This window comes from Channa argus, chromosome 16 (assembly GCF_033026475.1).
Source record: "Channa argus isolate prfri chromosome 16, Channa argus male v1.0, whole genome shotgun sequence".
Taxonomy (NCBI): domain Eukaryota; kingdom Metazoa; phylum Chordata; class Actinopteri; order Anabantiformes; family Channidae; genus Channa; species Channa argus.
The window spans coordinates 17,164,289-17,180,154 of NC_090212.1; the positions used below are offsets into that span (position 1 = coordinate 17,164,289).

The 15,866-nt window shown below is 39.6% G+C and overlaps 1 protein-coding gene across 23 annotated transcripts in view; it reads left to right on the forward strand.

Moving 5' to 3' along the window:
- Positions 1-15,866, forward strand: part of syne1b (spectrin repeat containing, nuclear envelope 1b) — a 76,357-nt gene that overhangs the window by 9,892 nt on the left and 50,599 nt on the right. For 11 of the 23 annotated variants that reach the window (XM_067480815.1, XM_067480816.1, XM_067480814.1 and 8 more), the window contains 32 exons: positions 1,618-1,713; positions 2,846-2,929; positions 3,262-3,282; positions 3,821-3,913; positions 4,165-4,343; positions 4,481-4,677; positions 5,381-5,490; positions 6,104-6,136; positions 6,341-6,448; positions 6,559-6,696; positions 7,166-7,330; positions 7,422-7,534; positions 7,745-7,913; positions 8,010-8,106; positions 8,225-8,245; positions 8,557-8,759; positions 8,918-9,082; positions 9,194-9,346; positions 9,461-9,604; positions 10,080-10,247; positions 10,402-10,560; positions 10,642-10,806; positions 10,959-11,093; positions 11,329-11,487; positions 11,684-11,892; positions 12,759-12,867; positions 13,012-13,176; positions 13,415-13,582; positions 13,682-13,858; positions 14,927-15,067; positions 15,200-15,360; positions 15,571-15,721. In XM_067480815.1, coding sequence (XP_067336916.1) covers positions 1,618-1,713; positions 2,846-2,929; positions 3,262-3,282; positions 3,821-3,913; positions 4,165-4,343; positions 4,481-4,677; positions 5,381-5,490; positions 6,104-6,136; positions 6,341-6,448; positions 6,559-6,696; positions 7,166-7,330; positions 7,422-7,534; positions 7,745-7,913; positions 8,010-8,106; positions 8,225-8,245; positions 8,557-8,759; positions 8,918-9,082; positions 9,194-9,346; positions 9,461-9,604; positions 10,080-10,247; positions 10,402-10,560; positions 10,642-10,806; positions 10,959-11,093; positions 11,329-11,487; positions 11,684-11,892; positions 12,759-12,867; positions 13,012-13,176; positions 13,415-13,582; positions 13,682-13,858; positions 14,927-15,067; positions 15,200-15,360; positions 15,571-15,721 — 4,356 coding nt within the window. The remainder of the gene's footprint in view (positions 1-1,617; positions 1,714-2,845; positions 2,930-3,261; positions 3,283-3,820; positions 3,914-4,164; positions 4,344-4,480; positions 4,678-5,380; positions 5,491-6,103; positions 6,137-6,340; positions 6,449-6,558; positions 6,697-7,165; positions 7,331-7,421; positions 7,535-7,744; positions 7,914-8,009; positions 8,107-8,224; positions 8,246-8,556; positions 8,760-8,917; positions 9,083-9,193; positions 9,347-9,460; positions 9,605-10,079; positions 10,248-10,401; positions 10,561-10,641; positions 10,807-10,958; positions 11,094-11,328; positions 11,488-11,683; positions 11,893-12,758; positions 12,868-13,011; positions 13,177-13,414; positions 13,583-13,681; positions 13,859-14,926; positions 15,068-15,199; positions 15,361-15,570; positions 15,722-15,866) is intronic. The other 12 variants (XM_067480820.1, XM_067480833.1, XM_067480817.1 and 9 more) reach the window with 6 other exon arrangements.

The following is a 15,866-nucleotide window of genomic DNA, read 5'->3' on the forward strand; positions in this document are numbered from 1 at the left end:
TTGAGTGCACAACAATAACACATGCTATTGCTCACATGCTGGGTTACATCACACTGTGCCCTTAAAATAACAGAAGCGTTACTGGATTGTGGACACAGCCTTAGCAATAACCTGTAAAAATCTGAAACTGACTAAACACATTGTTGTTCAGAGTAGGTAGCCGGTAATGTCTATTTTGCTGTAGCTAGTCTACAGCTAATCAGAGGTAGATTTGGGCTTTAAGTCTGGAACCTGGCAAAGAAATTTGGTTTAGCAGGGTCTTTTGTTAAGCATAGTTCAAAGAGTGGCTTCAAAAACTTTAGAAGAATCTCAGTTATGCGGTGGGCCAACGTAGACTCACTCTGTGGGTCTATTCTTCATTATTCATAGACTGCGCCCGAGCTCGCTCACTGTGCATACCAATAGGACTAATGTAGCATAAGCCACATCACGACAAAGCTCCCAGTCATATTTACACTGCAGACAACTCTGTTGTGAGAGAGAAACACGGGAGCTTATGCTGCCAAGCCCTCTCGCAACTTTGTTTTCTTTTTAGGGTGTGAATAATGACTGTTTAAATGGAATTTCCTTTTTGATGGGTGAAAGTGTGTTTTATCTAAGTTTAAACTTCCTCTTGTTTTCATGCTTTCCCTTCAGCCTGTGTGTCCATTTCCTGTCATATTCGATTACTGAGCACCTTTCCTGTGACTTTTGCAGTTTTTCCATTGTTGAGAGTCTCATGTGACTCTGTTGCCCAGTGATTTAATTTTACAGGGTGTGAATAATTTCCCAATCAAAGTTATTATGTGAAACCAGTAATATTATGACTATAACTATCAAACTGAAGTGCTATTTTTTGTTTTAATATGATGAATATATTCTTAGAGTAATGTTGGGTATTTCATTGATGACAGTTAATACATTACTATGTTAAGTGTGGAGTCAAGAATACTAGTGCATATGTTTGAACACGTTTTTAGATAAATCTTAAACATACTATATATCTGAACAGTTTGTTGACTTCCAGTATGATACATCTGATACAGTATTGTTGTGAGGAGAAGATAAAAAGTGCAGAATTACAGGGCAGACGTTTCCCTCTTCACACTTGCCCCAGATAGGCAGCCAACTGCATCCTGTCATGGAATATGTTGAGTTGTGAAATGGCCTGTATGCAGTGCCAAATGGAGAATTCCCATGGTGAGCTTTCCTTTTAATTAAACTTTCACTCTGCTGAATAATATCTGTTTTATTTACTGAAAAAGTAATTCTTGTAGGTTTTACTGATGTCATTCTTCTGGGGGATTATGCAGCTCTGTGTGGATACGATATCAGGAGACCATATCCAGTTAGGGTTAAATGAGTATTAGCGCCTCAGGACTGGGCACCAAGCCACTGCTGAGGAAAAGACAGCATCTTTTCAGCTGCAGGGAGACTCTGTGGTTGTTGCTAACAAGCCTGTTTCTCACAAACAGCATTTGGTTTCTCCTCATCCCTGCTAATGGGTTAGAATACCAATATCCTTCCCCACAACATTACTTGTTCTGCACATTGTATTGGTTCTGCAAATTGATTCATTTCTAATTACGATAAATTCTCATGACGTTTTGTTGTGTTTCTGCATCTTCTCTCCACCAGCATAAACCACCACTAGAGGTAAACGACCTTTTTGAGGACATCAAAGATGGGGTGAAGCTCTTGGCTCTGTTGGAGGTTTTGTCTGGCCAAAGACTAGTAAGTATAGAATCCTGCACAGAATCTAAACGCATTGCTATATTGCATATCTGATTTGCACACATATGTTGTATGCCTGATTCGTTCTGTTAAGATTGTTTAATCAGCTTTTAATTCACACTCTCTGTGTGGATTTACAATAGGTTAAAGCTCTTGTGCATGGTGTTGCTGGACAAAAAAAAAATGTACTGGTCTAAAACTAGACTATCTCTTGATTGGTCTTTGAAACAATTAAATACATCGAATTAAGTCTGTTCCTGAATTTAAATCACAAAGGTGACTCAGTTAATGTTTGATTATATTTAATTATCTTAAAGGATATAGAATTAGATTAGTCAGCTTCATAAAAGAAACAAACACAAATATAACGAATATATGGATATTTTATAAAACAGTTAGCGTCATAAGTTGTGGAAACAAGTGAATGTCAGCTGCTGTATACTATATAATGATTATTTTTTTTTTGTACTCAATATCAGTGTATTCTAAATACATACTGGTCATGTATTTTGAAATCTCAGGTGAGAATATAGTTGAATTATGCAACCAAAACCTAATAAGTAACAATATTTTCATTCTGTCAATTGAAGTACAGTGTATTTGTTATTACTGTATATGTGTGTCAGAAAAACAAAAAACAAAACAGCTTGAGTTAAAAAATTCACATTGACAATTTGTATTGCATCTCTGCAGACCTGAGCTTCCCCACTGAAATAGGCTGTTAGCATGCAAGTCTTTACCTGTGTTAGTTGGCAAATAAGTCATTCGCACTTCACTGTGAACACTGCTTTCTCTTACTGCTTGCAGAAGAGCAGACCTGCTGGTTTACATCGGCTAGAATTTTATAGTAAACCATGTTTTAGAACACAGGCTAATGCTTTTCATCTTAAAGCAGGGTTGCCAGTTAATTTCTTTAGGAAATGTCCAGCTAATACTCCCATTTTCTGTTCAGCAAGCTAAAAAATATGATGATCTTTCCACTGAAGAGGGAGGTTGCTGCAGCACATTATACAGCAGTCAATTCCTAACAACTTCGAAATAAGCGTATGTTTGAATGAAAATGTCTCTTGCTCGGTATAAGGTAGCTTTTGCTGGTAGCTTGATTTTCATTTTATATTATCTCTGTCTCTAGCCCTGCGAGCAAGGCCGCCAGCTGAAGAGGATCCACTGGGTGTCCAACATCGGCACTGCGCTCAAATTCCTTGAAGGCAGAAAAGTAAGCATTCAGTCCTAATTTAAGCTTAAAATATTTTGAAGTAATTGTTCACAACTAATTATAATATGACAACAAGCAGTGGGATCAAAGTGCATTGTGTGATTAGGAACTTAGGAAGCTGTTATTAAATATTTGTTTAGTGCACATAAGGTGTTTTTACCTGCACGTGCACCACATATAGAGAGGCTGCAGCTAGAAACAGGACTACTTGATGACATAACCCATCTCTAAATCCCTTGGCTGTATAAAGCCAGTGTCCCACTTTCATCTGTGTTCCCTGAGGACTGAGACTTACATTATTGTGATCTCTCTCCCATCACGTGCGCCTTCAGTCTGTGTATCGAGGATCACCGGTCAGTCGGCACTAAACACCCTATGTGATCATTTACTCTGTATGCATTCTTTTTCTTTTCATGCACGATGTGTAAAAAACAGCGCTTGTATGGAGTCACTTTGCTTTTCTGACATGCATTTTGATGCATTTTGCGAGAACACTGATTTTGTTTCTTTGTTTCCTTTAAATTCTGAGCTACTCAGTTGTAGCGATGAACATGGCAAATTGTGATGGTTCTCCAATGCAAGGTTTGCAGTGGTGTGGTACTTCTGCTTTTCCTTTAATGCATAGTTGGATGCACTTTTTTCCTACTGGTTTACTTTTCACTGCAGCTGTGTCTGCCTTCTGGGTTTGGCTACAGATGCGCCATAATTACAATACATAACCTGCATCAAAGACTTGACTTTTATTGGAAAAATAAAAGCTTGCTATATTGCTTTGGATGATAGTATATTCAAGGGGCTTTTGTGGGGTCAAAATGCAAAACATTATCACCTCGCAAACTGTCTGATTATGACTTATTTTCTTGAGTAACCCTCTGCTGGATTTTGTTTTAGATTAAACTTGTTAACATTCATGCCACTGACATTGCTGATGGGCGGCCATCAATCGTCCTTGGGTTGATGTGGACTGTTATCCTCTACTTCCAGGTAATACTTCATATGATGTTTTTAGATGCTCTAAATGTATAGACTTTCATAATATCAAAGTACTGCAAAGTTACTAAACCAAAAAAACCTTTTGACAATTTAATAAATAGTGTAATATTCATTCAAAACAGACATTACTGGAAAGGTTGTCAAAAAACGAGCAGATGAGCACCAACGTATTTCATCATTATATCTCCATGTTCATATGGTCGCAGTGTAATCTCTTCTGTTTCTTTTTGATTCTCAACTAGATTGAGGAGTTAACCAGCAACCTGCCAGCCCTCCAGGCACTTTCAAACAGCAACTCTTCTGTGGAGAGTGTAGCCAATTCTGAAACAGGAAGCCCTCCCATGAAGAGGAAGGTGGTCACTAAACTTCCGGGCAATGCCAAAAAGGCCCTGCTCAAATGGGTGCAGTGCACAGCAGCAAAGTATGTCTTGCAAATACTAATCATGCTCTTGTATTCATATATAAGATACAGAGGTCTAGAGCCTAAAAAGCAGTTTTGTATAGCATTTTAAATGTTTCTAGGTTTACGCAAAGTGCTTACATACATATGTTTGTCAGGCAACATGGAATTGAGGTGAAGGACTTTGGTCCCAGCTGGCGCGATGGTGTTGCCTTTCAGTCAGTGGTGCATGCCATTAGACCAGACCTGGTGGACATGGAGGTGGTACGGAGGAGGAGCAACAGGGAGAATTTGGAAGAGGCTTTTGCACTTGCAGAAAATGAGCTGGGTATTCCCCGTCTGCTGGATCCAGAAGGTCTGTTTAACCTTTCCTTCAGACTTCATTAAAGATACCATGTCTTTGGACACCTTTGTTATGAAACAGATTTTTTTTTTTTGAAAGACTTTATAAGCTTTTGTATTGCCATTTGAAATTTGACAGCATTTTAAATATACCATCAGCAAATGTACAGTGCATGAGGTAGATTTCACTGTTTTTTCTGGGACAGTAAATTGTATTACTCTTTTAACCCAAGTACATGAAAGGTTTGACAAAGTACTTGTATTTGATTAGTGACACTATCCAGAGAATTAGAATTTTGTCTGTACTCGTGTCCCTTAGCTTTAGTCTGTGAATGTGAAGCAGTCTGCAGTGGCTCTGCAGTCCAGTCCTCACTTGCTGAGTCGTGATTGCATAAAGCGCTGCACTGAAATGTCTCTGTTTAACATGAGCTTAACCCAAGAAATATTGTGTCAAGAAAGGAAGAGATGTATGATTAGACAGACCTGGGTAGATCCATCTTCCCCTAATGCTTTTGTTAAATGTAATTTTAACTTACTCTAATATCATATGTGATAGCTGTGTCACCTGCCCCCATTTTTAAGTGTGATGGCATGTTCAAAGTTATATACTGATATATTTTAATGGCTGTAAACCTTTGCTGTCTTTGTTCAAATCAGCTAATTTTCTGTGTAAAATTTCATCTTGTACATCTGTCATGGTTTGTGTTTATCTGTAGATGTGGATGTGGACAAGCCAGATGAGAAATCCATCATGACATATGTGGCTCAGTTCCTCAAGCATTACCCAAACCCTCAACCCTCTGAGACTGATGGGCAGCAGGAAGAGGTACCTTGTTTTAAAATTATTGTAAGGGCATAAAAAAAACAGGGATACACGTGGCAGTATTTGGGGAAAATATAATAGTGCTGTTTCTAAATACTGTATTAGAATTTATATTTAACTTTTATGTGGTATTTTTGAAATAATAATTGTGTATTGTGTGAGTGCATACATTGTTTCCATTCGCATTTCCCCCAAATTTCTATGATCATTCACAGAGAATGATCCTAAAAACAGAATATGCTTAATGAAAATATGCTTAACTGCTGCTGAGCTTATTGCTGTAAGCCTTTGGCTGCCATTCCTCACATTTTTCTTTGTGTCACAATGCTTTTTAATCACCAAAGGTTTGTTTGCCATCACCACAGACTCATAATTTCTCCATCTACATATTTTTTTTGCACATTAAGCTGCTTCTTGGCTCAATTCCAACTTTTGCACTGTCAGTGCCGGTACTACAGGTGAGAGTTCAGGTCCATAGCGTGGCATGCGTTCTGCTTAGAGTGTGATCCCACCTCACTCTCATCCCATCTTTCATCCACTTTTCTCCTTTTCTCTTTGCTATCCTAAATCCTTTTCTGGTGAATTTCTTTTTGTGCCTTGCTGCTTTCCTGGAAAGTTTGGTCCCCAAGATATAGAGCAAATGCTTGAGGTATGTTTTACAAAATTAACCCACTTAATCAGACCCTCTTATGTCTACTTCAATTTCTTAAACTATTCAGTAATGTGGAGGTTGGTATTGTCTGAAATCTGTGTTTCTGGATTGTCAGTTTGGTGTGGGTTTCAGTGGCATGCTGATTTTGGGAAAATGATCAAAATCCTCTTGTCTCTGAGTCTTTCTGTGTGATTCTGACAGAGAGAGGAGCGAAAGATGCTGAGAGAGCTGAAGGTGTTTTTAGAACAGCTGGAAAGAGATGTGCTGCGGGCCCAGGGGGCAGAGGGAAACCTCACAGACAAGTATCAGGTGAGTCAGGCCTGGAAAGACAAAGTGCATTGTTGCATAACACGCCGCTTTGACAAAGGCATTATTCAGCTGTTACCACATGTGTGTCCTTTTCTCCTTGTTTTCTGCAGGCATTTAAGAGCTTCCGTGTACAGTATGAAATGAAGAAAAAGCAGACCGATCCACTGCTACAGCCAGTCCACAAGGATGGGAAACTGTCCGTGGACCAGGCTCTGGTCAAACAGGCCTGGGACCGTGTGTCTGCAAGGGTAATTGTACCACATACTTTTGCAAAATATAGAGTACGCATCATTTATAACTAGGCCTAAAAGAAAAAGAGCTAATGAAAGCAAAAAATAAAAGATAAAAAACTGCTGTATGATTAATTATAATTTTTAATTTGCCTCTATGTTGTTTTTTGCTTAAGTAATTATATCATTGCACTTAAAGCCATCATAATGAGAGGGTTCTTCTAATTGCTTGTTGCCATTGAAAGTTCTGAGGGGTGCAAGTGTTTGAATTAGAGTTTGTTCGGAGGGGAGGAGATGGGAACAGAGGAGCTTTTGTTCACTGGCCAGTCTGCTCCTCTGGACATTCACTGACTGTCTAGAATGGTATAAAATCTCTTCTGTTTCCTGATTGCTTGAGAACATGTGGTTAAGTTTAGACCAGCTTAGCCTCCCCTATGGTGGAATCTTGCTTTGGTAGAGTGGGCTTGTGATAGTCTGTCAATTGCAGCTGCTGGACTGGCACATCCATCTGGACAAGTCTCTGCCGGGTCCTCTGGGAGTGATCGGAGCCTGGCTTCACAGGGCAGAGATGGCTCTGAGAGAAGACATCCCCATCCAGCATGCTCATGAAGAGACAGCCAATGTTCTTCACAGAAAACTAGAGCAGCATAAGGTAACACAACAGACCTTCGAGTAGCTTTCTGATAACTACAGTGCACCTCAAAAATGTACATCCATGCACTTAAATATGTTTTACTTTCCAGGAGGTATTAAAAAACTTGGAATCACACAGGCAGACCTTCCAGCAGATCCACAGGGATAGATCAGTGAATGGGGTACCTGTCCCACCTGAACAGCTCCAAGACATGGCTGAACGGTAAGACCTTCATTAATCCTTAATATTGCTACTTATGAAGTAAGTTTATGTATTCTTTTATCTGAAATCTGTTAATTATTAATAATTAATTAATAATTAAACAATAACATGATTTTCTCTTTCTATACAGCAAAAGGTTTCCTGTCTATAGTCTTTTAGGCCTTGGAAAGATAAATTTGGATAATTACTAACTTTTTGTTAAATTTGCAGGTTCAACTTTGTGTCTACATCAACACACGCTCACTTTATTAAACTGGAATTCTGGGAAATGAAGTATCGACTGATGGCATTTCTTATGTTGGCTGAATCAAAGCTCAAGTCCTGGATCATTAAATATGGCAGAAGAGAATCGGTCGAACTTCTGCTGCAGAGTTACGTTGTAAGTTCAGCTCATTGGCACATTAGCAGCATCATTAATGCTAAAGTACTGTGTTTATCATGCAATTAAATCTTTATTTATGCTTTTGCCTTCCAGACATTCATTGAAGGCCACAGGTTCTTTGAGCAATATGAGATCATCTTCACAGGCCTCAAGCAAGCTGCAGAGGTTTACGTCAAGTCTGACAGTTCAAGTAAGAATCTTTTCTGTTGTATTGTCTATTTTAGATATATTAAACATATATATTATACATATACACACATTAATTTGGGATCGAAGTGAAAGGTCTTATTATTGATTTCACGTTACAGGGTCTAAGACCTGTAACAGAGGTAAGACCAAAAACTGTCTGACAACCTTTGAACCTTTAACTTTGCCTGTCAGCTTTGCTGTTTGTTTAATAACCTGTGGGGCTGCATTTTCTTTTTAACCTCCATTTAACCTGCAGAACAGAAAAATCATTATGCTGCATTATGCATGACAATGTTACAACCATTGTATTAGTTGTGAATGCTAATTTTAGCATGAACTTTCTCACCTAACTCCCTGTAGGATCAGTTCAATGGGTAAATTATCAGCATAAATAAGGAAATGCTATTGGTTTATGGGCCTAAAGTAAACTGAGCTCATGTTTAATTTTCAGTTGATGAAGCCGAAGGGGTAAGTAAATTCCTGAGTGATACCACAGCTCAGTGGAAGAATATGGCCTTGGAGGTGCGGAGTGTTCGCAGCATGCTGGAGGAGGTGATCTCCAACTGGGAGAAATATAGTAGCACAGTTGCAGCTCTGCAGGCCTGGCTTGAAGATGCGGAGCAGATGCTCAACCAGTCAGAGGGTACCAAACGTGTAAGTACGCTGACTAATACCAGTGATGATAAACAGTGTACAGTTTTTATTTCAGCTTCTTAATTTTTTTCTACCATGGCCACAAAATACATGTAAATCTCACCAGTTGGATGATTAATTTTAACAGCCATGGTCTTTGTTGTCCTCTCTTTTTCTAGGATTTTTTCAGAAACCTCTCTCATTGGATCCAGCAGCATATGGACATGAATGATGCTGGAAACTTTCTCATTGAAACATGTGATGAAACAGTCTCACGAGATTTGAAGCAGCAGCTTCTCCTGCTGAACGGGAGATGGAGGGAACTGTTCGTCAAAGTCAAACATGTAAGTGCAATCTGCTTATCAATGACAAAATGCATGTTGATTTGACAGCAGCTCAGGTTTTTAAATAATAGGAAAGTTCATTCATCGCATCCTCCTTTGTTTCACCGGCAGTACGCTCGAGCGGACGAGGTGGATAAGTTGAGGCAAGACTACCAAGATGGTATTAATACCTTAAAGATGTTTATGGATGCAACCAATGAGAAGATGACTGCTCCTGTCCAAGTATCTTTCCTGAACGTCAGAGCCTTTGTTCAAGATGTTGAGGTAAACAGTTCATAATATGTTAATCCTGTTTCTCAGCTTACACAGTGTTCTTTCATATTTCGTCTATGTAGTGAAAAGTAATCAAACAATTTATTCCTACTGTACGTCTTGTAGGAAATCAGGCACAAAGTCCCGGCTATGGAAGCAGCCTGTAAGGCAGCAAGCCGGACAGCTCAGCTGTTGACCAAAGACACTCCACAAGAAGAAGTTTCTCAGATGATGGCCGTGATGGCCTCAGTCAAAGAGCAGCTGAGCAACGTGTGTCCTTATCATTTTACAGCATGTCATCTAGTTGTTGGATTTGTCTTTTTTGTCTTTTCAGATGCATTTGAAGTGGTGTGTGTTTTTAATAGCTGATTGTAATACTAATTTCCTCATGATGGAACTGACAGTTTGTGCCTGTATTTAATATTATTTATCAACCTGATCTAATACAGAACCTAATTCTATTTATTAAAAAAAATTAACAAGTATGGAATCTATGTTTACTCAATCCGGGTGTTATTAACGCAAAAACTAACTACAAAATGACAAAAAGAAATAACACGAGTCTCCTAAAGTACACCAAACCTTAAGCAAGTATTTTTTGGCACTGGATTAAATTTGAATTTGCTTTTTAGAAACTTTTTATTTTTAATGACATTAACGCCTCTGAAAAATATATGATGTGATTGATTTAAGATCAAACTACTACTTTACACTCACATTAATCAGCATCCTGTCCTCTATTCAGGTAAGGGAGAGATGTTTGCCTCTCCTGAGGGAGTCCCAGTCTTTGTTACCTCCACTCGAAGAAATGGAGAAGAACATTACAGGCTTCTACCAAGCACTGGAGAAGGCCAGTCACATCTCCAGCAACACAGAATCTGAGGGACCAGTAGACTTTAAACAGAAATGCCAGGTAAATGACTGATATTAGAATTTCAGAATGGCAACAATGATGGCACCAATTTTAACAAAATGACCAAACATAGTTCAAGAAATGAATATCCTATAGCATAACCTCAAGATATGAACCAAATAGCTAACACCCTACTCGTTCTTGAATCCTGCAGGAGTTGGCAACCTACACACATAGTTGCAAGAAGTGTCTGACAGTGATAGAGAAAAACCACCAGACAATCCAGAAAATAATGAACGGCAGTAAAACCCTCCAGCACATGGACATGAGTCTTTTGCAGAAAAGAGTAGCAGACCTGCAGGCATCCTCACAGGTAAAAATCAACATTTATTTCAGTTTAATAAGGACAAAAAACAGTTTTAGTGTTTTAACAAAATCGTGTGTGTGAGTTTAGACAATGATTAAGGAGTCTACAGAGTGGCGGAAACAAGTTGAGGCAAACAGCAGCCTCATGAAGAGGTTTGATGAGTCACGGGTGGAGCTGGAGAAGGTTCTTAAAATGGCCCAGAACTGTCTGACAGAAAGAGGCAACCCAGATGAGCTGCTCAAAAAGCATACAGTAAGAAAATGGGTCTTGTGCAGAGTTGGGTGTTTTTTGGTTTTTTTTGTCTTGCTTTTTTTCTCAGGCTGTGAAGCCATGTTTGATTTAAAGGGTTGTTATGTAGATTAGTAGGATGACATGATGACAATGTGATGTTTTTTTTTTTGCAGGAGTTCTTTGGGCAGCTGGACCAGCGGGTGTTGAATGCATTTCTCAAGGCTTGTGATGAGCTGACAGACATTTTGCCAGAGCAGGAGCAGCAGTCATTGCAGGAAACAGTTAGGAAGCTGCACAAACACTGGAAGGTTGGTGCCATGAGGATTGAGAGTGAAATACTGTAGTATTTTAAATTAGTATTGTTAAATCATATAATTTCACCTTGGTCAACAATTCACAACTTTCATATTTTAACAGTCTCTGTTAAAAAAGAGATCTTAACAATGTCAGTCTGCTTGTTTTATATATAATTATCCAAATAATCCAAAATAATTATACAAAACCTTCCTTAACTCTATAGTTGTGGTTTTTCTTACTTCTCAGGATATCCAGACAGATGCCCCCTTTCACCTCTTGCACCTTAAAGTGGAGGTGGAGAGAAGCAAGCTGATGTCGTCGCTGCAGGAATGCCAGGCAGAGGTGATGAGGGAAAACCGTCACCTGGCTAGTATGGGGAGCGAGAGGCTCATCAAAGAGCACAGGGTGAGCACAGCCGGCCAGTTGCCTGCATTTCATGTACTGATCGACTTAGAGGGACATAATTCCATGCATATTCCCCAGTGTGCAGCAGTTTGAGACCAAAAGAACAAACGGTGTTTCAGCATCGTTAATTAGCATTTTTTCGTTGTCTTACTGTAAAGCGCTTGTAAAACACTTAAATAATTGTATTTTACTTAAGGCCTTCTTCAGGGAAAAGGGCCCCCAGTCCATCTGTGAGAAGAGACTGCAGCGGATGGAGGAACTTTGTCAAAAACTCCCTGAGGGTGATGCTGCTCACGAGATGCTGGAAACAGCGAGAAAGGACTTCTCTGAAGTCCAAGAAGAAATGGAGAATACCCATCAGAAGCTAATGCAGCACCAAGACAAATGGAAGGAGTATGATGCAAGGTACAGTAATCTTGTGTGATAGTATTATCCTTTTTATTTTATTTTAAACTACACTGGAGACTCATATGAATGCCAATGCCAAGGACAGGAGCTGAAGGAGTGTGGGAGTCATATGACAATTCTGTGTCTACTCTGAAGTTTGTTGCTGGTTTTTACTGTGATTGTTCAGACTTTTTCACTCTGCTTCCTGTTAGCGTAATGTCATCTACCTTGAAGGCTTGTTTATTTTTTAATTATTGATCAGGTTTAAATACTCAGGACATGCTTTACCCTTGTTTAACTATTTGTATTATCAGCCTACGTTAGAGGGTGAATACCTGAATTGAACCAAATGTACCAACGTTACCTTAGCGTTTGAGATTGCTTAAAAAAAACGTAGAACTTAAGTTCGGCCTCGGGATTGGTTAGACTAAATAGGTGTATTTGTAAATCTTACGAGCTATAAAACACACATGAAGTCACATTTTTCCTTTACTCTGATTTAAAGAGTTATTAGACTGAAATGTTGAGCCTATAGTGGCTATGTTGCTTCTGTGTCAGTGCATGGCAACTATCCAAGGTATTAAAGGGCCGTAGTAGAAAAAACACAGTACTGTCACTGCAACAATAGGTTGTGTTATCTGTTTGCATGTAGCGCCATGTGTTCATCACTGCATCACATACCCAAAGTAATCAAGGTAAAGTTAGAGGGCCAAACAGATAAATGTTAATATGCAAATGTTTTTAAATTTAATACACCAAATACCAAAAAGTATTTATCATTACTGTAAAGATTTGTTCTTTTTATTCCACTCTAGATTGTCCTGAGATTATTTCCAAAATCCTATTGAGTTTGAAGTGGTATTTCCCTCTGTGGTGTGAAACAGGTATGCTGAACTCTCCTGCTGGCTGATATCTAAAGAAAGCCAACTGAGGCTACTGAGAACTCGAGCCAACGACCCCAGAAAATATGGCCAGGTGAAGACTACTATTACGGTGAGTTAGTCCCAACTATGCACTGACAGACCCCTCCCTGCATCCTGTGCCACCTGTGGTGTGCTACTGTCTTGTAAGTTTCCCTGCTAGAGAGATGAGTCTTTTAACCACATGGGCTGTATCACAATCTCTTATTGTTTGCAGGAGCTGAGGAATGATGCAGAGCTACAAGAGGCGAATCTTAGCTGGCTGAAAGCCCGTATGGCTGTACTGATTGAGATCTGTGCTGACAGCGATGCCCAGAGGCAGGGAAGTGCACTGAGCAAGCTCTCAACGGATTTTAAGGGGCTTCTTGCTTCACTCTTAGAGGTAGGTGAAGCATCATCTTGTTTTATTTAGGTGCCAGAAACAACCCAGACATTACATTCAATCTATAAACATAGATTTTTATTTAAAATGCATACAATAACAAAAATAATGCTCTAATCTATCTTCTCTATCTGTCAAATGTAACACCCAGTGCACATTATGTACATCATCATAGCACCTTCATCTATACTAAACTGGACATTTGTTATCATACAGTATTTTACTCTGTTCCCTTCAGGCTGAGAAGATGGTGCTAGCTGTAGGGGACTGTGTCCAGTTCAGGGAGGATGTACAAATCACTTTAGATGATCTTATTCAAGGGCAGAAGGAGGCTCAGGCTGAGGTCACCAAAATACTGGACTGTCCAACTGTTAGAGAAGCACAACAACTTTTTCTTGTTCACCAGGTACTGCAGGTCATTCACAAAAAATAATCGAATCAAACCTTTTGCTTGTTTAAAAGGCAGAGTTTACGCGTTGATTTTAAATTGTTCCATTTCCTACAGCAACTGTTGAAACGCTTGAAGATGAAAAGAAAGGATGTGCAGCAGCTGATCACCAGAGGCCAACAGCTCCAGGCTGAAGAAGGCCTGGGAGAGAGTCTTCAGCAGGACCTGCAGACTTTAGAGATCACACTTAGCAAAATGGAACAGAATATGGATTCACAGGAGCAAAGCCTTGAGGTGGGTTCGTATGTAGATTAAATTAAAACTGTTCTTCTGGGGGGAAAAAAGACCTGCAACATTGTTTGTATTTGTTGCAGTCATGTTTGTTGTAAAATCAAAATCTGGCTAACACAGTAAGGCAATACCGCTGTTATGATCTTATAATCTGAGGAAACCTCCCATTTTGTAGACAGGAAAGAGGTAGGTCCTGGGGAAAGGAGGAGACAGATTCTTCTTAATGCAGTAGTGTATGCAGAAGTAGCCTCTATGAAAATTGTTTTGAACAGAAGTTTTCTGGATTGCCTTGCTTCCTGATGCATTACAGTTTCTTTAGAAGATCAGAAAGCACTATCGCACACTTGATGGTGCTTTTATAGATTGTAGACAGGATAGTAGCTGTATGAGTCTTGAAATGGAAACTGTTGGGTTTTTTTGTGCTAGGACGGAAACGCTATAGTTTCAGGGTAAAATACCATCAGTGTGATGCGCAGCAATGATACTCATGGTCCTGACTCCATGACCTGCTTTCTGGTGGGTTGAGGTATTGGCAGAGCATTAAAAACCGGACAAAATCCGGAGTAATTGCCAATGCTGATCATGCCAGACGTGGCAAATGTTAAATGGTCTGCAATTATATTGTGCTTTTCTACCTATTGGTACTCAAAGAGCTTTACGCTGCTTCTCAGTCACCCAATTGCACTCACAATCACACACACTCACACACTGATGGGGGAGCTGCTCTGCAGCTGGCCAATGCTCACCAGGAGCAATTGGTTTGGTGGATGACCGCTCTACCTCCTGCACCGCAGTCGCCCCTACAAGGAAGTGTTATATGCTGTACGTACATAATATTGTGGTTGTACTGGTGTAGTGGCAAAGTCATTCTCATGTGGAATTATTGCATTTAACTGATCATTTAATTTTAGTTCTGCATTCGAGAACTAGCGGGAGTAGGAATATCCATTATCAACAATGTCTATGTTGGCAAAACCAGTACTGTACTGCTTTTGGCTGACAGAGCACAGCCTGAAATGGTTTCTACCCTTTTTGGATTAACTGATAATTTGGGGCCATTCTTACCTCCAGGTCACACTGGCAGCCTGGCAGGAGTTTGACAGCCAGCAGGAAGCAGTGCGGGAGTTTGTCAACAAGGCACGCTCAACAATGGAGAGAGACCTGAACTTTAGCAGTCCAGAGAGCCTGGCTGTTGAACTCGACCAGGCCAGAGTAAGAATTTTGGCCTGTTGTTTACCTCCACACACATTTTGGTGTTTACTCTTAACATTTTTGATGTTTAATCAGTAATACAGTACATAAACTACATAGACAGTGGCACCAATATTTTTATTTTGTAAACAGGTGTTGCTGAAACAGTGTGAAGCAGAGGCCTCCCATATGAACAGTTTCCTGAAGAGAGCAACAGAAATCCAGCTTGGTCCAAAGAACAAGACTCTGCTTTTACAACAAGCTCATTCCCTCACCGAGCAGGTGGACAAAGTGGAAGCTGGACTCAAAAAAGAGTGAGATCACTGACTTCATTCCAGTTGTCTCTGTTAAAAAATGATTTCGCAGTCCCCAATGATTCGTTTGTCACAAATGTCAATACAGCACAATCAGTTTTTATATAGAAATACAAGTGTTTTTAAAAGTTGATTAAGTATATTTTTCTAAAATGCAATACTGACAAAACTATTATTAGGCAGTTTAAGATTTTTACTCTTGTGTTCCAGTGTCAAGACTCTGGAAGAAATGAAAACTCAGTGGGATCGGTTTGCAACTGGGTTTGACTCTTTCTCCTTGTGGATATCCGAAAAGGAAAAACAGCTGGATGTGTTGAAATCTTCAACTTTGCCTCTTGAACAACAGATCAACACAGTAAAGGTAAAGAATGGTGTGCTATAAAGCTTCTCATGTCTTGACTTGTCAAGCATCACCCACAAAACCAAGAACACTACTGTTACAATCAATAAGGCTGTCTTAAGGAGCAGTTTCTGTACTCTGTGCTTCCTAAGTCTGTGGTTTCATT